This window comes from Monomorium pharaonis, chromosome 11 (genome assembly GCF_013373865.1).
Source record: "Monomorium pharaonis isolate MP-MQ-018 chromosome 11, ASM1337386v2, whole genome shotgun sequence".
Classification (NCBI taxonomy): domain Eukaryota; kingdom Metazoa; phylum Arthropoda; class Insecta; order Hymenoptera; family Formicidae; genus Monomorium; species Monomorium pharaonis.
In genome coordinates, this window is record NC_050477.1 from 12,795,465 (window position 1) to 12,818,459 (window position 22,995).

The following is a 22,995-nucleotide window of genomic DNA, read 5'->3' on the forward strand; positions in this document are numbered from 1 at the left end:
AAGAGAGTAGATGAATAAAGCAAAGCAATTGAAATGTTAAAAATATGACTTGTTTAGAAATTGTGTTTTTTATTAATACGATTGAATTAATATTAATGCAAATATAAGAGATTTTTAAACAATTATATTAACTATGCAACGTACATCTTGATTAAACTGCTGAGCTTCGATATCTCACTTAAGCGTCTACTAACGCATATTTTGCATAATTACATTGGCAAAAACATGCGCAATTACATGGTTGCTCTGTCAGGGGAAGTAAAATGATGTGTTATCTGCTGCAAATGAGCGTATCATGGCGACGATAATTATATGGGAAGATTCAACCATTCGAACTGTTGAACTTTATTTCTTCAGCTGAACAATTTATATAAGAAGCGCTGTAGAAACATTTAAAAAGCGTTTTAAATATTTCTCAAACGTTTTAGACTTTTATATTATGTTTGAAAACATTTTAAATTAAAACAATGTTATGTGAAATTTGTGCTCATTATTTAATAAGTTAATTTACTTAAAACAATCTAATTCCTTCTTACAATGCAAAATCAAAGAAAAAAAAAATACAATTTTATGTCACTAGATAAAATCTGAAATTTTTTTATAATTTAAGGAGCTACTTCAGCTTTAAAACAGAGGAATTATATATAATATTTTCGATTTGAATACTCGGTGTTTTTGGCACTAAAGCCATGATGTAAAAAGAAAAATAATTTATTCCCAAGGATGCGCAGTAGCAACCAATTATGTTTGGGTTAAAATACTAAAAAATAAAATGATGACATATAAAAATGTTAACACATATAAAAATTGTTTTCGTATTTCTCTGGTGCATTTTAACTCAAATAAAATTAATGTCCGAGTTACAGTAACCTAGAGTATTAAGGGTTAACAATTTATTAAAGAGGGAAAGAAGATTGCAATTATAAAACCTGTAGGGAAAATCATATGGAACACCACATGTTTGTACGGATGTTTTTAAAATTATTTTCATTTTTAAAAAATAACGCTCTTTGGCAGATCTTGCACATTAGTATCACAAAAGTGTCAATATATTGTACATTAGTTTCACACAAAAGTATGAAAAATATATGTAGAAAAATCTTTGGCTTTTACGGCATTGCGCATTGTAGAAACATTATAAAAGTATTACAACAAACAACACTAGCTTTCCAAGTATTATATAAAATGCCATCATTGGTTCATGAATAAATTTAAAATCGGTGCATCCCGTTATGGAAAAATGTCGGTACTGTTGCGTAAGGCGTTCTGTATTTCTGCGAGTGACCAATTTCTAATGGGCTCGTAGACGATGCCCAGTCTTGAGGTTTTCACGGCATTCTGCTCAACAAACACCGATTCCCTTTTCGCGGCCTGCACGAGAACGTAAAAGACATCTTTTTCGCCATTATCCGTCATGTAACGGATCAGGACCTTCTTGGCTCTGTAACCGCCCTCGACTATGCTCACGTGGCCGCGCTGATTGACAGCCGCGGCTATCACACAGCTGATAACCTTACCCGGTCGGGCCCAGTAGTACATCTCCGCTCTGGTACTCACTGGAGTATACGACTCGTGGCTGTCCAATTCGATGAGTCGGGACCTCGCTTCGTCGTCGGTGAATACGTCGCCCTGCATCAGCCACGTGGTTCTACACAGAGAATGTCTCGCGTCTGTAAAGGTTCGGGAAACGCGCGAGCTGGCAAACGATAGCGGTCAAGTTTTATAAGAGCCGTTATAAGACAAGATGAGGCGAGAAACTTCTTCCCCTTGAAGAAGAGAAGACATTTCGGACAGGATTTCATCTAAATTACTACAATGTTAAATGGAATGAATGAACTATGGAATAAATCCAACGATCTCGAGAATTAAGAAAGATTATACGGAAAATGAAGATTACTTTGATAAGAATGAGAGATTGCGGTTTCTTTTCTTTGATTTATTTAAAAAATTAATTATTAAACATTTTTAATATTTAAATATAAAGTATTAACTCTTTTTTTTTTTCCCCGGAAAATTTGATTAGCTTTGCAATATTACCATAAAGTCATCTTTGTTGTAACAAAAGACGACTCCAATAAGATTTATACAATTTTTTAAATTTTTATCGAAAGTTACAAAATTTTTTAATTTTAGTAGAAAAATGAGATTTAGAAAATGGAATTTTGGTCTAATTCTAAAATAAACTAAATAATGAAGAATGATAGGTAAAATAGAATTGTGAAGGAGCAGTAAAACACATATTTTTAATTTTAGTTTTACACTTTTATTAATATATATTGTTCTCGCAATAGCTTTATATGCTGATTTTTTTTATAAAAAACACAATGTTTTTCTCTGGGAGTCGAAATCAGTTTATTTTACCCATCTTTCTTTACTCATCAATAAAAAGATTTTAAATGTAAAATATAAAATTTTTCTTGTTATAAATATACTCACGGGTTGCTTACTGCTGAACTTAAAATATAACAAAAGATTAGAAGATAAATGAGCATCATTATTAATTGCTGAGCGAGAAGAGATTCTGAAGTTTATTTGCCGATATTAGCTCGTTGATTGCGGATCACCTGCTCAATGTTGTGACACTGTTCGGTGTTCTTGGCCCGATATCATTATTGCACGCACGCGCGACTATCGTCTTTGCGAAACTAGACAGTAGTGAAGCGTGTACTAAAATTAACGAAGAGAGCACAGTAACAGACTCTGACGTGGGCTTCTGTTATGACGATTCCTCCTTTTCTCCTCCTCCTTTTCGCATGCGTCAGTTTGCGAGTATTCGTAATTCTTTTTACATCTATTTACTGGCCGTTAAAAATATTATGTGTTCATCAGTAAATATAATCATCCAGATTGCGCTATTCGTGCGGACTTTAATCTGAAGATGCTTTTAGATCTAAATAAAAATTCCACACATATGCATGTTACACAGTTAATTACATCGTTATTCGAACTCGATTCTACATAAAGAAGGGATCTGAATTTTTTATACGAGGCTATATCAGAGGTTTCAAGCAAAAAAAATTTTTTTTGTTGACTTTCTCTCCGCTTTTTGTAATATTTTTAACACGAAACATTTTTTGGATAAAAACAAGATACTTGATCTAAACAAGGTCCAATTAATTAATTAAATTTTTATTCTCTTAAATAGAGTTTTAAATTTATTATTTTTAAAAAATATAGTTTCGGAAAAAACTGTATTAAATATAATAGTTTTAGAAATAAAATAAATTAAATGAAATTTATCCTTAGTCCAGGTATTTTGCATTTACTGTTGAATTGTTTTTTTTTTGTTTTTTTTTCATATTATGAAAGCAATTTAAAGCCAGTGATTTAAATTTTAAAATTTTAATTGATAAAAAGCAAATACATTGACTATTTTTCCAATTATTAATCAAAGATCATGAAAATTATGAAGGTTATATACATATATATATATAAAATAAATTATGATAAGTATATAAAAAAGAAAAAATAACTATTAATTACTAAACAGTATATTTATTCTTTAAAAATCATGTGTTACTTTTAAAAAGTAATAGTTTTGATTAAAAAACATAAAAACATCAATAAATGGTCGGAAAATTAATTAATAAGTGGTGCGTGTTAGTAAATTAAGATGCAAGTTTTTAAAAATAGAATACGTATACAAAAAATATGTTAATTTAAATATAACTTTACAGCACAATAAATAACTTTTTAAAAGTTAATGAGAATTAAAAGACTAATAGTTAATTAGATGCGTGAATATAAAAAACAATCTCTGTTGAATATGAATGATTATTTATGCTGAATTGCTTTCGTTTAATTATTACTAATGATATTCGTTAGTTATTAAACGATAAAATGCGTATTTTTCTTGTTTACTTGTTATAATTACATTTTAAAGTAAAAGTGATATTTTAATTAAATCTGTATGAAAATCTGTATGAAAATTAGCTTTAAATAATTTGTAATTTATTATATTAAAGTCTTATTATTTTAATATTTTCCTTAAATAATCATTTACTAGTGTGTTTACTAGTGACCGTTCAGCGATTGATGTAGTGACACCCTATAAGATATTAGAATAAGATTTGTTTGATTAAATGAAAGGGATTGTTGAGGAAGGCGGATATATTTGAATGTAAAAACGACGGTATAATATTATAATTCCGTATATTTCCGCCATAAAGTTAATCATAGTGCTTGAATCATTGTTTTAACGCAACACACGGCACTTGTAATTTTCTACGCGCGCGCCCGCTTAACACTTTAATAGTTTAATATATGTACTTTGAGTTTTCGACGATAGGATCGTGCTTCAACCCCCGCAACGGATCATCTTAGACAATCCGGGGATCGTAATATGGCCGTTTTATGAATGGTGATGATTATCAGTTGCAGAACGCAGCTCGACCCCGCGATAAACACCGCTAAGTAGGATCGTGCCTGTGTATTTTTCTCCGCGCAGGAAAATGCCTGCACACGTGCTGTGAGACTGATGCATTTATGTGTTGAGAAAGGCGCTGGGAGAGATAGCCAAGTCGGAAAGTCTATTACGACCGGCCATTATACATAATCTTGTGATAACGACCGCTGATCGATTATCTCGTGTACCAATTACTTTCTATGTGCGAGTAAGACGATGTCCCGGGGGCGAACGATTAAGAAAAAATACCCGACAACTGGCGGTGATGCCGATTTTGATTCTTTGCATATACGGCGTTTTGCATGTTGTGCATCAATAATTAAATCGTCTTATTTTTCTTTGGCAATTTCAAGGACTGTATACATACACTTTGAAATGCAAACAGGATGCTTACCATCGGAAAACATCGAGAAAAGCTGGAATTTTCAGGGAATTTATTTTTTATCTTTAAAAATAATAGATTTTTAATGGGATTTTATTGCTAGTTACAAAAATATATATTTGGGGAAAAAACTATATATCTTTAAATTTAAATTAGTGTAATTTTTATATTGTCTTTTTTCTGACAGTTTCTTTGATTAAAAGAAACAGTAGTTTCTTTGATTAATTTTAAAATGTTTTAATAAATAAAATTTGAAAAAATATGTTTGTCTTATAGAATCATAAAACAGATTAGAAACATGAGAAAAAGATAAATAAATATTAAGAAAAAAAGAGATATGTTATTAGTCAAACTTGAATGATAAAAAAAATCTTGTGACTCCAATCTTTTAATATAAAATTAATTAGCACTAAATATGGCGTACACATTTCACATACATTCTCTTGTTAATTTCCAAGTTTAAAAAAAATTAGTAGTAGTAATAAAAAAACATTGTACATTGTTTGACATTAGCGTTAAATATTTAATTACCTTACAAATTCTGTACTTTTTTAGTTAGATTCATATATTTTATGGATACAGATCATAACTTCAACTAAGACAACATTTATTAAATTATATGACAAAAAAACATTCGATATTATATAATATTTAAAAAAATTTATTTTCTACTATTTTTCTCCGTGAAATGTGTCCTTATATATGCTAAAGATTGCGTGTATGAATTTAAATTAATTATCTTATCTGATTCTGAAATGTTAATAAATAGCATAAGATAATAATCAAGAAATATGCAATTTGAATACTCATTTTGAATATTCATACATCAAAGTAGTACATCAGAAATGAATTACGTTATTATGAATATGATGCATACTACTGATATGATCATTAATTGACCGTATCGTAATATGATAAAGGAAGTTTTGTAATAGATTACTGTTTTGTAAAAGATTTGCAATATGCAAGTTTAATGTATTGTGCCGTTGAGGATCTGTTGAGTGCCTTTGAAAAATCTGTTTGTGTGTGGTGTTTTTAAAAACAAAATTATTGTGTTAAAAGAACAGTGTATTTTTGTCTCATACACTGAAAACAAAATTATTGATTACATTTTTTTAGTTCAAGTACTTATGTAAGTATTTATGTAGTTTTATGTGTGTGCGCGCGCGTGTGTGTGTATATGTGTGTTTAAAAGTTGTGTGTGTGTGTTTTATAATATATATATAATAAAATACACACACAACTGAATTGAAAGTTTAAATATTTTATGTATTTAATATTACACCGTTGTATATTTAACTTCAGTAATTCAATTATTAACTTTAGTTAATTTACTTTATATATAATTTACTTTATATATACTTTATATATAATTAATATATGCATCTATTATTAATATATGTATATATTAATTATATATTAATACTTTACCAAGTATTAATATATAATTTCAACATATAAATGTTTACTAAAGATATTTTAGTAAAGTTAATAATGCTTTCTTAATGTATTAAGAGAAAAAATGCACTACTTTTTAATAATTTTATTTTTAAAATACATGAAAAAATACTTGAACTAAAGAAATTTAATAAAATTGTCCGGCAAAAAACTTTGTTTTAAGATTGACGAATTTGTTTGGGGAGCAATATTTATTGGGGCGATTAATTATACACGCAAACATTTAGTGTTGGCTCGTAGAGACAATATTAAATATATATATATATATTTCTGATTTTAAGCTATTTGAGCCGATAATAAAATTTCTATTATAAGGTATTTGCAAAATTTAATTAATAATTGTTTTCTCACCGTACATTTGTTCAATTCAACTAACGAAGATTTTTGGAAAAAAGTGTTTGTTAATATCTGAAGTGTCGGGATGTCAAACATGAAGTACATCTGCAATATATAGATTTGGATTACTGGATCTGCAGTACTTCTTGTACGCGGAACTACCATTGAATGAGAATGTAAAAAGTCGACGACGTCGACTGAAGAATGTGAAATTTTCTATTTTGTGAAACTGGTCACGAATGAGAGCTACATCCCATCAACCTCCGGCCACCACCGCGGCGATACTCTGTAGTATATTGCTCTTCGTTAAAACTAAGGTGGCCGAGTGCCATTTGCCTTTTGCGTGCGAACCGGTGCACTCAGTGTTCTCAGATTAAACGGCAAGGTTTCGAGACGTTAACGAAATAAAAAAAGACAAATTAATTGAGCTAAATAGGCTAAAGCAAGTGATTTTTGTAACTGAAAAGTTTGTCACGGTGTTGTATAACATACGTTCGTAAGTTGAGATAATTCAAGGTATAATTGATTTTATAATTAATTAATTTTATATATTATTAATCTACATATAAATCAGAGATGAACGATAATCTTTAGAATTAGATTCTAAAAAAAATTAACGATGCTATCATTTCTATATTTTAATTGCACGAGCGGAACAGAAGAGATATTAGAATAATTTTTTAAAGCCAAGATGAAGAAAGTGAGTCTCACAACTAAAGATTTATTTATTTGATTTTATACTTTATTGTATAATTATCTTGTAAATTTGAACGATTGAAAATGAATTTCGCATCTTCTCTTGAGTTTAATTTCTCAAAGAGGCGTCAAATTTCTCAAAAGTGCGCTTGCCTCAACGTTCGTTGATCGTCAAGAATTCACCACACGAAACGTTCTTCTTTACGCGACACAAATTGTCGATTATCAATCTCGCGTCACTTTTAATACGGTACTCCGATCTCGAATTGTGGATGTCACGATTGATGAATGCGTGACATCCGGTACGGTGCGTACCCGTTGAACACGAAGAATTCGTCAGGATGGTAGCCGAACTGGCTGGCATTTCCACGGCGACGGTCGATGGAAAATCATCGGACGTCGGTGACACCTCGAAACGTCACGAACGACCCAAATGGATTCAGACGGCGACGCGTGAGCCGATCTACAGCGTTCTCGACGGTAACGAGAGCATCGTGACGAAGAGTTTTCCTCCGGGTGTCCACGGCAGGATCGTGGTGATCAGCGCGGTAAAGAACGAACCTAACCGGAAAGTCCATCGGTTACCATCTCAAAGTAAACCGTCGCCGATCCTTGAGGTCGAGGACGAGAACACTCTCTACAGTGTGGTGAAAAAACCAAAAAAGGTACGATTGCTGGAAACGTCCTCCGAAGTGAACGAGGAGGCGATTCGACCTGTCGATAAGATTCGGGACATCGATCCCGACGAGAAGCCTGAGCAGCAGCAGCAACTGGACCCCAAAGACGTGTCCAGGCGAGTTGAGGTAAGAAAGTGGCTCTTCGACACCCGATCTGGACAATCTCTTCTAGAACCACCGGAAATGTATTTTGATCATATCGAGTACGAGAATACCTGGCCCGATGGCCAGGAGAACTTGGTGGCATTGCCTCGAGGAGTAGTGGGCCTCGTGGGACCCTACAGGGTGTATAGAAATCCCAATGAGAGAAGGGAATACATGCTGCAAGAGGAAGAACTTGTCGAAGAAGTAATGGATTCTGCGAATGAGAAAATAGAGGAAGAAGAAAGCAAGGATGAGCATCGTCAGAGAGCAAAATGGAAGATCAGAGAGGACGATGAAGAGACCTTAGTACAGGATATGCAAAACCTGTCAAGTTTCGTAGAAACGAAGATGGATATCAGTAAACGGGAGAGCAACGATTGGAAGGACGAGCGTGGATCAGTGACGAAAGTGGACAAATTGGATTATATCGAGGCGATCCTACCCAACAAAGAGGAACGCGCGATAGATGTACCGGATACAATATCTGCGGTAATCTCAACAACGTCGATGAAGGAGAAATTGGGTGAGAGTCTCTAACAAAATAAGTTTGCAAAATATATGTACGAATTTGGAAGTAATTTCATGAATAATATGTTGTTCATTGCTAAGCAATTAAAGTAAAAGTTTTTATACATATATGATATAAATAACACTAGTTCACAACAACGAAACATTTTTAAAATAATTTTGTCAGGTAAACTTTTATATAGATTTTTAAATGCTAAGAGCAGTCAGCAATCAGATTTCCGAAATGATTAAAATTTAATGTGCAAAAGGGTCTATTTGAAATCAAAGAAAAATTAATATTATCTTACAGTTCTGATTAGAAATATGTCGTTTATTTGATATAAAATGTATTTTTGTTATTTTATGATCTTAATTTTTACCATGTTATGAAAGATTTAAATACAGAATTAATATAATAAATTTTTCATCTTTGATGAAGTCATATATATTTATTATTTGTAGCTTATATCAATACACATGCACAATGTAATTTCTTCTAATGAGTTTGTTAAAACTTAACTTTTTAGATTTGTTTGATTTCTTTTGTAGGAAATCTTTCAATTTTGATTAAAATAATTTACGTAATTTTAAATATGTTTCATCAATTAAATTGTAAATTATAATTGTCTAAAAACATTAAACTTACACGAAATTTTTTGATAGTCTGTTTCTCAAGTTTTGCTTTAAAATTATTTAAAGATTAACAATAATTTTGATTACTAAATATTAAATTTAATTTATTATTAAATATATTATTTTCTTTCTTTTTTCCTTTTTTTCTTTTTCGTAATTTTGTTATGAAACGTTATTTATATCTTCTCTTAATTCATTGTATTAAATTAAAAAGTTATTTAAATTTTTTAATTTTTCCATTATAAGTATATAGCTATATTTAAATTTATAAATTATGCTTATATACATTATGCTGTAAATACTGATTACATTTAAAATTACATTATATAAGATTTTGGACACTATACTTATGACTATTAATTTAGAAGTTATTAAAAATTATTTTGTTTCTATAATGATTAATTAGTCAAATTAATTACATTAGTTTTATTATAAAAGTATAAAAGAAAATATTAAATTTAAAACATCTTTTTCAAAACAAACGTTTAATAACAAAAAATATTTCAGGTTTAAATTTTAGTATCGTAAATCTAAGTACCGTTTAAAATTTAAATAGTATTTAAAAAACAGAGACAAAAGTTAAAACTAAAACATTTTTTAATATTATAAAATTAAATTCATTCTTCTATTCTTAATGATAAATACCTGCGAATTGACGCAGGTGCTTTCTCTTCTCCAGCGATCCTCTTTGCTCGTCTGCTTGTAAATTCTAATCAGGTGCGTTTAATACAGACTGCAGAGACTGCAAAGTAGCACTGGGTTAGATGACAAACGGCATATAATTCGGCAAAGTATGTCGTCCACATTCGTTATGCGAGGCGACACATGTCTTACGGTATTGTCCGACAAAATGGATTCGAGTAGCGGTAGATAGTACACCAGGTATGCATACGCATCGGCGTCGCGATACGTGAGAAGTGTAGTTTGTGAGCCAATGATAAGGTCAACATTCGATTTAGAACTGCATTTTAAAGCACCTGCTTGTCTATCACGATTATCCCGCTTGCCTTGCTCGCGCAACGGTGAATTGTCTTGCTTGATTCTAAAATTAGATTTTACTCGGGATAACTTGAATCTTCAGCGACCCAAGAGAGGATAAACAAGATGGTTTTAGCAATGCTGAATATATTATCGAGTTCCAACAATTTTTCCTTTTAAAAGAATTCTTAATGGAATTTTTAAGTAAAGAAATAGATTTGCATGCGCGCTTTAATTCTTTCAGTTACTTATTTGAAATATTAGATATGGAAAATTATGGAAGATAAATATGAAAAACATACTAACTCTTTCAGTTAAGTCATTTCATGTTAAATACTTTTGATGAATAGATCTTGCGTGCACGGAAGACTCTATCTGTCTCTTACGTACTTTAGTTTTTGCTTGTTACTTTTGTTTACTCTTAAGGCCAGACGTATTTACACTCCATAGTACTGAAAGGGTTAAGAACGCACTAAGAAAATTTTATTGCATTATACTTATTATCAATAATGACTGTATTTACACACGTTCACATATACAGCGTAATTTTTATTTAAGTTATATTCGCTTATAAGTAATATTCAGATAAAAGTTTTAGTATATTGTTTGTCTTTTCTTTGCAAAACTCACATTAACAACTGTTATTGAAGTTAAAAGGTAAATAATAATATATTAATAATAACAATTTTTATATTTATATTTATATTGCATGTACGCTTAAGTTTTCGTAAAATAATTTCTCTATTAGGCATCAAAGTCTAACTTTAAGAACTCGACATTGTTTCTGTCTACGTGTTTGGAATGTTAAATTTCGTACAAAAGAAATTTTTTATTTTTTAATAGAAATTTTTAAAAAATTGTTATTATTGACATGAAATTACTCTTTGCTCCTTTCATTTTTATCTGTACTTCGTGTAAAAAGATTTGGAATTCTATAAACTATAAAATATCCGCGCAATTGTAACAATAGAAGATTTAGAAGACTTTAAGATAATTAAGGAGATGCTGAAGTGACAGTTGAACTTAATCGAGATCGATATTGTAAAATCATTAGTGCACATTATTAACAAAATTTAGTATATGTGTATGTGTGTAATTAAGTTAAGTTATAGTTGTAAATAAAAAAAAGGAGTCATTCTAATTATAAATTTGTTATAATACAATATTTATAAAACAAAAATGGCAGTATATCAACAAGATATATGTGATTAAGTGCCTTTTGGTGAAAGCAGAATTTTTGATTATTATAACATTCGAGATTTCATAACTAAAACGTTTAAATCTACACAGAAAGAACAATTTCTTTAAATATTCTTTCTCCATTTGTATGGATTTATTTATTTTATGTATGTATGTATGTATTATTATGTATTTATGTATTATTTATATAGTATATTATGTATGTATTATTCAACCAACATAATATTATACGAAACATTATTTTCATTGACTGAAATAAGTATTGTTTTATTGTACTAAACAGTATTATTAATAAATCGTACTTGTTTCTTCAAATAAACAATTTTGTTTGACTATTCCGAAGCATAAATTTCTTTGTTCGTAATAAATTTTATTAAATCTAAAGAAAATTATTTTTTCTGTGTACTACAATTCAGTAATTCCTATAAGATGTCCGAGTCATCGGTTTTTAAATGAATGTACTGGTTGTAGCTACCAGTTGATTTCTAATTAACAAGACTCTTTTTTTTCAGTGAAGGTTAATTCACACCCTGTCTCCGAGTACTATTTCATTGTTTGAGAGTTAAGACACGAGTATCACACGGCAGCTTTCTATAGTCAAGCGGCCGTTCGTGCAACTTTCACCATTTTTACACACCTTTTACTGTCCGTTACAATCGAAATTTTACGAGCCTGGTGTCATCGCGCTTTTTAATATCGAGTGACTCTTACTCTTGTTCGCGCGCGCGTTCGTTTCCGTTGTTCGTTTCCCGGTTGACTGGCCGAGCGTTTTTCCTTCATGCAAGCGCCGCCGTTAAATCTCCCGGAGCGCAATGCGTTGCATACAAGCGGATGTAGATTTGCATCGAGGAAATTAGAAAGCATGCATAGTAAGCGCCCGATGGGTTATTCTATTGGAATTAAACGGGAAATACGAAATACGTGATATAACACGGCCCCCCAGGCCTCGCCATTGTCTTCCTTCTCTCTCGCGGGCGCGCGCGGCAGGAGATTCTCCGTAATTCTCTTTAACGCTTCTCCAGAAGCGTAAAAATCAAGTACAAGCGAGAGAAAAGATCCCTATTATTCTTGCACATAATTTTTAAGGTTATTCCACCGCGCCGCGTTTTCTCCTCCGTCGCGGAGAGAAAAAAAACTTCACCTTGGGCGATCAGCGCGGACATGAGAGTGAATGGAGGGATGAGATAATTTTCAGGAATACATTCTTTACGTAATGACTTTTGAAAGGGATTAAATTTAAAAAAAATCTTTATCTTACATTCGACACTACGATGGCAATTTAAAAACGTAAATATCAAGAAATAATGTAAGCGTTTCATTCGGATTTTTATCAGAATGTACATCATATTTTAATTTTTAAGTTTTAGAAAGTTAAGAAGAAAAGATCTAAGTGTATATCTCGCGGATTTTGGAAAGTTCTATTATTAAAGCGTTAAGAATTTTATGTCGTAAAAGCATAACAAGTGTCAGTGGATTAAAAGATAGTCGCAAGACTTTTTTTCTTTTTTACCGTTTAAATTCGACTAATAACATATATTTCTTTCTTTCCTTAATATTTATTTATCTTTTTCTCGTGTTTCTAATCTGTTTTATGATTCTACAAGACTTTATGAGTTAATTTGACATTTAAACACACACCACGGTTAGACCAATTGTGTGAAGTTTTGACCATTCGTTGTGATATCTGTTATACATGTGGTTATATCCAAACTTAAAAATCTTTTTCAACCTATTAGCATCTGAATATCTTATGTATTACTTTCACGATATCAAACACATGTTTTAATATCTCAACTTTCAAAAATTCGTGAAATACATACCTGGATCTCCTCTTGTAAGTTTTATTATGTTTAATTGATCAACTAACTGTAAAATAATGTAAAGTTTAATAAAGTTCTTGAATTATCTTTTACAAATAGTTATTATAATCAGTTAAGTTCTTGAATTATCTTTCACAAATACGTTAATATTTTTTAAAATATATGAAATAAAAATTATGAAACTGTATCACTTAACTCAAATGTTAAGAATATCCATTAATTGTTTTTTAATTGGCTATTAGTTATTATTAATTAACAATCAGTTATTTCTAGTAGCTATTATTTGTTTCTAATAATATATTACAAGTTATTAACTGATTAAAACATTTATCAAGTACCCGACCGCTCATCAATTAATTAAGCAAGCAGCATTTAAAAGACTATAAGATTATACACCGCAGTCCTTTCACTAACGGCAAGTCGATGAAAAGTGATAAGAGAATACACAAATAAGGAATCTTATTACGGACAAATTAGCTAATTATCTCGAATCTTAAATGTATTCGTGAAAGAAACTGGTGGGATACGCGCGAGATATGTACTTCCTCCCCGGGGCGCTGTAACTTACTTTCGTGTTCTACTCCGGAGGAGCACACCATGCTCCAACTCCATTAATCGTCGCGCAGCATCGATCTGTCAGCCATATGACGCCACCGTTACTAAAAGCCTCCTGACAGCCCTCAGTCACTGTTACACATAACTGATTCACCGCAGTTAGATGATGCAGCTGCGTCGCCGAATACCGCCACCGCGCCGCGCCGGTCTGTACAGTTAACCACTTTTCTCGCAGCACTCGGCGGTGGCGATGCAACATGCACGCGGAACGCGAGGTACAATCGCATCTGCAATGTGCATGCACAGAAAATGCACAGTACGCACGTGCCTTCTATCGCGCGGGATAGCCATACGGCTTCAACTTTTCGACGCAGATGTTCGCCTTGTCGAACAATTCGCGGACAATCTACCTAGATCATTATGAAAGTGCCGCCGCGAGTAACGACGATACTCACGATGATAGATCTGCCCGAACAAATTGTAAAAGAGACAAAGCGACATCAAGTCGCAATAAGGAAGGTGCAAATTCGAATTAGAAGGGATTTAAGAAAATTTTTTATATTTTCTATAACACTTTGCCTACATGCACACAAAATATCAATTCTATTGCTAAGAAAAGCAATTATTGAATTTACTTTTAAAAAGGTTCTCTTTAAAAAAGAGCTTGAAAGAAGAAAAGAGGACAGAATGTGACTTATTTATATATATATTTTTAGCACAGAAGCATTTGATATCAATATTTTTAATATAATAAAGAATAAACAAAATTTAATCAATAAAACCATATATTGCTATTTAAAAATGTTTTCTTTATTATATACTAATATAATTATTGATATTTATTAATATATATTTATTAATATAATAATTAAAAAGGATTTATTTATAATAATAAATGAGAGTAATAAGCTATGTTACCGCAGTTTTACTGATGTTTATATATTATGATGTTTATATATTTGTTTAATTTTTTTTAATAGAAATATATTGAATCTTTATGAAAATAATACGATAATATATTATATTTTTAATTCTAAAATATTTTTTTATAAACTTCATTCTTTCTTGCAAATATAGTGTTTCAAAATTCTTATATTTGTTTGCAATTAAATTATTTAAATCTCCCTTTTCCATAAAACACAATATTTATTTTAAAAAATCACTGAAAGAAAAAAACTAGGGTCAAGAAATTAAAAAATTCAGAAATGCTCATACATTGATCACAGATTTAGCAAAGTCAAATCGACAAAATAAAAAAACAAATCAAATTTTTGTTTCTACTTAATTTTTATTGAGATTATTCTTAATATTCTTCTCTTAATATTCTTATGAGTAATGTATGAACTTACTAGATTTCAGAAAATATACTTACAAAATAAATTTTTACAGAAAGTTGTCAGAAAGGCTTTAAAACCATTTTAATCTTTTACATTTTATGAAGAATTCTGAAAAGATTTTACATTAAATGTGCAACAGAAATGTTTCTAAAATCTATGATATTTAGTAAATATATTTAAAAAAAATATATATATATATATATTAAGAATTGCAAAAAGCTTTCACAGAAAATAATTTTGAAAAATTACGAATACGCAGTGCGGAACCGTTGCTAAATAAATACTAATTTCTATTTCTCGTAAGTAAAAATAGAATAAAAGATGTTGTTACGTCCGGCAGACTCCACGATTTCCCTTCGTCAGAGGAACAAATAATTTTACAAAAGAAATTCCGTTTCAACGGTCTCCGATAATTTTTATGTGTCTAGGATTAGTCTGTTAGAAACGTAATAACAAACATAGATGGACGAAACGACCAAGTAGATAATTCCGACTCCTTTGAATATTGAGTCAACAAATAATAAATTCTGAAGATAGAAATTCAAAAAACAACCATGGGATCTAAGCAAAGTTTCACGTTTGCTCACAAAAAATGAGCAATAAAGTATCTAAACATAAGCAAAAAATAAATAACCGTTTCCTCCATCTGCAACCCATACCGTAGCGCGTCTAGCACAATAGAAAAAATTATTTATCTCTTAAACCCAAAGGGAAGATAACCTACGCGATAGGTCGGATCCCTTCGATAAAATTGAAAGAATGTGGGAGGAAACAGAGAAACTTTCGACAGATTACTTAACGTATGATTGGGCAAAAAGGAAAAACTATTTCTCCAATAAGAAAACTTAGAATTCACCCACCACACAATCCTGAAAAAGAATCCTACCAATTAGAATATTTGAACCACCTATCTCTGGATCCTCCCCTTGTAAGACTCTATATATATATAATACCAAATCTTGAAGGGAGTCAGTTGTTTTATATACCAGTTAGTAATAGTAGGCAATAGTAGTCAGTAATGAAAGTACCAGTAATAAGAGTTTAGCAGTCAGTAATAGATAGTCAGTAATAGTAATGGAGAGTAAAGTTTTAGAGTTACGTTTTTAGAGTTAGTTAGTTAGTTAGTAATCATGTAGAATCAGTGCGCAAGTAGACTTTAGTGCCGTTCCATCCGGGCAAGAAATCTATTCGATTCCGACAAATTTGCTCGAGAACCAACAATGAGTAAGTCCCACAATCATAATTTCTCTGGTTTTTACGTTATTCATGGTAACATCTTCCTTCCATTTTAATTCTTTAAGACACCCTCCTATTATTTATAAATAATTCTCTCTTAGAGTTTTTCGTCCCCCTTCTTTACTCGGTTTGCGGATGCGAGCCTGGCAGCTCGAGAGTCCGACCGGTCGTTCCGGTGCGCGGATTCAGAGACGGTCATTCGAGAGTCCGACCGGCCGTTCCGGTGCGCGGATTCAGAGACTGTTGCTCGAGAATCCGACCGGCCGTTCCGGTGCGCGGATTCAGAGGCTGTTGCTCGAGAGTCCGACCAGGCGTTCCGGTATGCGAATTCCGCCCTTAGTGTTCGAAAGTCCAAACAACAATTCACGGTTTTAATTTTCAAGAGTCTGCACTTTCCTAACCTTCTCTCTCCGAATTACTTAAGATATAATGTAACTCACAAACAAAAAGCTGCCCATTAGTTTTACACTTCCGAAATTTATATTAATAACCTTTGTGGTTTTTTTTTTAATTTTATTAATAACCCTTTGTTAAACTTTTAAAACTTTTGTAAACTCAATCGAAAATCTATTTTTATAACCCTTTGCGTATTTTTAAACTTTGTAAACTCTTGCGAAATTTATTTAGAACCATTCTTATAATTTAATCTTTATAAATTCATAGCCAACAAATTATGTTAAATCACGACTTCAGCGCTTATTTGTATTTCTTTATATTTTCATTTTTATTTGTTATTAGAATAAATACTTTTGTTAATTTTATGTGAAACTTTATCATTTATTTTAATTAACAACGATCTCGTCTATCCCGAACAAAGACTGCACCTGGTCCGATCCCGAGTTAAAGCGATTCAATTCGTTGACTCGAAACTTGGACCGACGAACGTACGACTCGAAACGGGTTATAGCGGGCCTATCGGCACGTTGACCTATATTTTTGAGTCATAAAAAGTGCGTTCGACCCGAGGCACATACCCTCCTTAAACTGTGTGCCTACGGGAATTCTACACGTTTTGTTACGTTCTTCCCTGCCTTACCTGTTCTCCCTGAGATATCCTTCCTACCGAATAAAGAGTAAAATCCCATAAGGCTGGACGTAACAGAACAATTAAAATTTTTGGGGGCTCGTCCGGGATAAATAGGTGTTGTCTTTGAGAAGGAATAAGATGAGGTCAATTTTGAAATAATGCTGAAGTCGATAATTTATATAAAATCACTTTAGAAAATTAAACCCAGACAATATCCAACTATATACTTTCGTTCCTAATAAATAATTCCCTGAATTAATTATTTTCTTTTTTCAGTAGACAAAATTGCATGTGAAAATTGCATTAAACTGAATTTTTATTAATATGTATATTTTCGACAACCTTGAAAGAGTAATGATTCAGTCAGTGCATGAAACTAGATATATTTATGAGCGTAAACAAATTAAAATAATATCGAATTCAAATTTTTTGCTATATTGTAATTCATTGTGATGGCCATTCCTTTATTTATCGGCCAAAATATATAATCAAATTTTACCGGAAAAAGGGGTAAAATCTATCCCGGCTGTAGAGGTCAAATTTTAATTTACACAATTAGTAGAACAAAAGGATTATAAGTAAAGTGCGTGTTATCCAAGATGAAGATTTCGATAATTTGCCCAATTGACAAAATATTTAGAGCTAAATTTTGGTTTATTTAAAAACTTTTTACAAAGAAAACTAGGTTGCATTTATAAAAAAAAAAATAAAATACATTGTCGTCTTCGTAAATTGAGTAAAAAATAAAAATTACGTAAACAATAAAACTATCGTATAAAATTTCAGAAATGTTCTTTTTCTTAAAATATTAAAATGTCGTGAAATGTTTTATAAAAAAAAAATTTTTTAAATCAGAAATAAAAAAAAAATTTTAGACGCTTGCATAACCATAGCCGATATCTCGTAAATAGAAAGAGAGCTTCGTACAATGGCATATTTCCGATCAGGGCAGGATAATATTTCAGGTAAAAATCAAAGTATTAACCGGTTATGGAAAAATTGCCAGCTCTGTTATAAGAGAGGACACTTAGCCTGTAATTGTAGAACACAAATCCAATGTCAAATTTGCAAAATCCACGGGCATGCAGCCGACAAGTGTTACTTCCGCGATGCTCAATCTCAACAACCCGTTAATGTAGTACAAGAAAATTACGTCATTTGCCAGTTATGTTCTAAACCCGGTCACCATGCTAAATTTTGTAAAATTTATAAAACTAATGAACAAAATAAGCCTTACGTAATCTGTCAATGGTGTGATAAACCGGGTCACACGGCTAATAATTGTTGGAAAAAGCAAAATAAACAATATAACATAAATAAAAAATCAAAAATTGCATGCCAAATTTGTTATAACTTTGGGCATATAGCTAAAGATTGTCGATCTAAATTAGAGCAAACCGCAGTATCTGTAGATTCATTATTCTGTCACTATTGTAAAAAACGAGGGCATCTTCTTAAGAATTGTAAACTACGTATCACAAGTAATAATTATATGAATGAGCCGGAAAACTCCGATGGCTTCCTCGAAGTCAGGTATGCAATTGGGGACCGAACGAGTTCCACATCCATGGGCGTCACAGAAAATGTTAACCAAAATGCTTGGGAACCCCGACCCGTAATGATAAACCTCGACAAACACAGTCGTCCGCCTACTGTTCAGATAAAAATTTGTGAATCAACTTCTCCTATAACTTTCGCATTAGATACAGGTTATGAAATAAATTTAATTAAAGAAAATTTTGTGCCCAAAAATAAAACAATCAATTACGACAACATATTAGAATTAAATGGTATTTACGATTATCCGACTTACACTCTAGGAGAAATTAATTTACTTCTTTACGGAAAGGAAATAACTTTTCATATTGTAACTAACGACTTTCCGATCTTACAACCAAGTATATTAGGCAATGATTTTTTTTATCAAACTTCCGCAAAAATAAATTATGCAAAGGGACATTTAGACGTTTTTGGAATTAATCTACCCTTCTTTTCACCTGAAGTGATTATAGTAGCACCACGATTAAAATCACCATTTTATATTAGAGTAGAGAATCCTGAAATAAGAATCGGGGATATACCTAGATTAAAAATAGCGCATGGAATTTATGCGATAGAAACTATAGCGGAAGTTAGCTCAGGAAAGGCGTATATAGATGTTGTAAGTAACTTGGACGAAGAAATAGAAGTCCAGGTACCAACCCTACGTCTTAGATCTTTCTCAATTGTTGATCAAGAAGTCTCTAATAAAATTTATGAGGAAGAAATAAAAGAAAATATTAACAATAAAGATAAAACGAACAACAATTGTAACGTAAATTTGAAAAACGATGAAGACAAAATTATAAATGAAAATAAAAACATAATAAAAGAAGAGAATAAAACAATAAATAAAGAAATTCAGATGTTAAATAAAAAAGAAGGGATAATTGAAAACAAATCCGAAGACGAAATTGAAATTAAAGAAAAAGATAAACATACACTAACACAAAAAAATAAAAATTTGAAGGAAAAATCTATTCTAGAACAAAAATCAGGCTCCTATGCCTCTCCCGAAGTTCTAGATTCCCGAATTGGAGGGGGAAATTACCAAACCCCTCGTGAATTAAGTAGTGATCCAAAAGTCCTTGGAAATGAGGATTTCCATATCTCTCCTGGATTGCCCAGAGATCCAAGAATTCTTGAGGAGGGAAGTTACCAAACCTCTCTTGAATTGACCAGAGATCCAAAAATCCATGAGGGAGGAGATTTTCAAACATTCCTCGGGCTGCCCAGGGATCCAGAAATCCTTGGAGGGGGAAGTTACCAAACCTCTCCTGTTTTAATTGATGATCCAGAAATCCTTGGAGGGGGAAGTTACCAAACCCCTCGTAAATCAATAAATAATTCTGAAATCTTAAAGGGAAAGGAATATCAAATCCCCCTTAAAAATTATGATACAATAAAGGAAGATCTCCAAAATTCTATAATGTATTCTTCAGTCGATTGCAAGGAGGGAAGCAACCAAACCTCACTATGTAACACGACACGATTTTTCTTAAAGGAATCAAAAACAAAGAGCTCCTTAGTTTATCTAAAAAAATTAAAATTCCCAAGAATTGGAATAAATATAAAAAATAAATATAATAAAAATAACATTTCTCATATTGCTATCAAAGAGCCTATAAGAAGAACTAAGTTTTATAATGCAAGAAAATTATATGATTCCAAGAAGAAAAATAAACCACTTTTAAAAATCCTTGTATCAATGCAAGTCCAATCACAGAAGATAATAGAAAAATTCATGCGAAGAAGAAAATCGAAACATAAAGAAGAAATAAACGGCAATGAAATTAATGACGATGAAATTCTTAACTTTAATGATCCGGAAAATGCGAAATTAATTTCCACGATACTGAAGGACTCCAATGAAAAGGACGAAGGCTACGAAGACTTCAACTTCTCTGATGAAAAAATGGAAGATTCATTATCTAACGATGTATCTGTTAAGAACTCTAACCAAATGTTATCTACATACGAGGAAATGTATCAACCGCTAAAATTACAAATTAAAGAGAAGATCTCAGTCCATGAGTCTCTTAAATCTAACAAAATACAATTTCAAGACCGAAGAAATTATAAATTTATTACTATTTTATACTACATTATTAGTATGATTACTACATTGTTATACGTTTATCATTACATTTGTCAACATTTGTCAAAATTATTTAAGAGCTTGAAGAAAAATAAATACGAACCTGAGGAAATCGAGAACAGAAATGATCCCCCGGACAAAGGATACCTTACCTACGATGAAGACATAAAAGACAAGAAACAACTAGATTCGCAAGAACAAAAAAATAAAATTGAAGATAGAAATGATCCTCCAGACAAAATAAATGATATCAAGGATGATGGAAGAACACGCGACAAGGACGAAGAACTAAAAAAGGATGAACAAAACCAAATTCTAAGCAAGTTACGAATAAATCCTCCACTAGTAATATACAACTATTTAAAAATATTACAATCAATATCCACAATCTGTTAATATTATAAAAAATAATATACGCACTTCAACTATATCGACGAGAAATCTTTAGATCCCAGCCTATGAAAAAAAAAACAACAAGATTCTAATTCTAAGTTTTCTTACATTGAATAAACTAAAAATAAAATTTAAAAAATTATACAGCCTACTCATCAGCAAGAGATAACAAAAGGCTACAAATTGACAATATTTGGAATCCTTAAAAAGCCTCTAAAACCATGAAAATATTTTGCAAAATAATAAGTTATATTACCTCACTTTCAAATCACATGCTGCGACATGTATCTCTATCCATTTAATGGATCCTTGAATCACATGCTACGTCATGTAGGAAAATTTATACACTACATCCTTCTTCATCATTTCTAAACAATTATCCCGCCACACAAAAAGGAACCCGAGAAGAATAGATACGAATCCTTAGGAAAAAGGGGACAATAAATGCAACAATAATCTAAGCTCAAGCATCATGGCGAGAGCGAAGACAAACAAATAATTATTGGCTGGAATCAAGATAAAAGACATCCAGCACATCACAAAGGATAGCAGCATATGAAATATAAATTTATAGTAGATAAGGAATAGATAATTGTAAAATTCTTTAATAATGTCAATTGTTAGTTTTATTCTTATAATACCTTTATTTTCGCGACAAAAATAACATATAATTTTAGCTTATAATTGAAAGAATAACAAATAGAATAATAATTACGTAACCAAGATTGAATAATAAAAAAAAAAATATATAGATAAAAAAAAAACTAAGAATCTTTAATTTTTTTTTTTTAATTTAAAAATATTCCTAAAATTTGTAAAAGAAAAATAATTGTGTTAAAGAATCAATATATTCAAAGGTTTTAACTAAGCTACAAGCTTTAACTCAATATTCAATCTTATTTATAAGCCTAATAAAATCTTAGTTTGATAAGATTCTATAATCTAAGTAATCGTTATTATTGCGTCAAAACAAAATATTCCGTTTAGAAATTTCGCGTGACAAGTCGAATGAATGATATACAATAATTGTCCACGCTGCAATTGCGTCTTTTCTTCATATATAAACCAAGTTAAATTATAAAACGAAGTAGAAAAATAACCAAGAAATATAATATAACTTAAGCGAATCAGACATTAATGAATATTGGAATTCATATTTAAGATACCTTTTCTCTCTATCAATATTTTCATCGACATTAAAGTTACATATATTAATAATTTTATATCTTCATTGTTTTATACTAAACATTAATTTAAGGTTCAAATTTATATTGCATATTTGAATAAGATGTAATGTTACGAAAACTTGTTACATAACATTGTTCCATATTGCCAAAATAAGGCAATTTTAGAATTTAAATGTTACTATAAGACAAATTAATCATAGTGTTTCAGAAGTTTTCCTTTTCTATTAAAAGGAGATATATGAATATAATATAATAAATGCTTAGATAAAAGAATAAATTAAAATAAAAATTATTTGAATAATAACAATTTAAATAGATCACCTGAGTGTCAAAAACAAATCCGGCAAAATGCCGCTTTACTCTTACAAATTTTAAGCGAAGAATGAA

At 31.0% G+C, this 22,995-nt stretch overlaps 2 protein-coding genes across 3 annotated transcripts in view; one reads left to right on the forward strand and one right to left on the reverse strand.

The window, feature by feature from the left end:
• The window catches only part of LOC105832767 (proton channel OtopLc), a 51,687-nt gene that overhangs the window by 4,642 nt on the left and 24,050 nt on the right, over positions 1-22,995 (forward strand). The window lies entirely within an intron of this gene.
• Positions 106-14,428, reverse strand: LOC105830122. 2 transcript variants are annotated; one of them, XM_028191449.2, is made up of 2 exons: positions 13,805-14,428; positions 106-1,648 (listed from the first exon to the last, which is right to left on the reverse strand). In XM_028191449.2, exons 1-2 carry the CDS (start codon positions 13,846-13,848, stop codon positions 1,231-1,233), a joined length of 462 nt encoding a protein of 153 aa, XP_028047250.1. In that variant the 5' UTR covers positions 13,849-14,428; the 3' UTR covers positions 106-1,230. The 2 variants fall into 2 exon arrangements, with proteins under 2 accessions (XP_028047250.1, XP_012524743.1); XM_012669289.3 differs by lacking the exon at positions 13,805-14,428 and adding an exon at positions 2,437-3,123.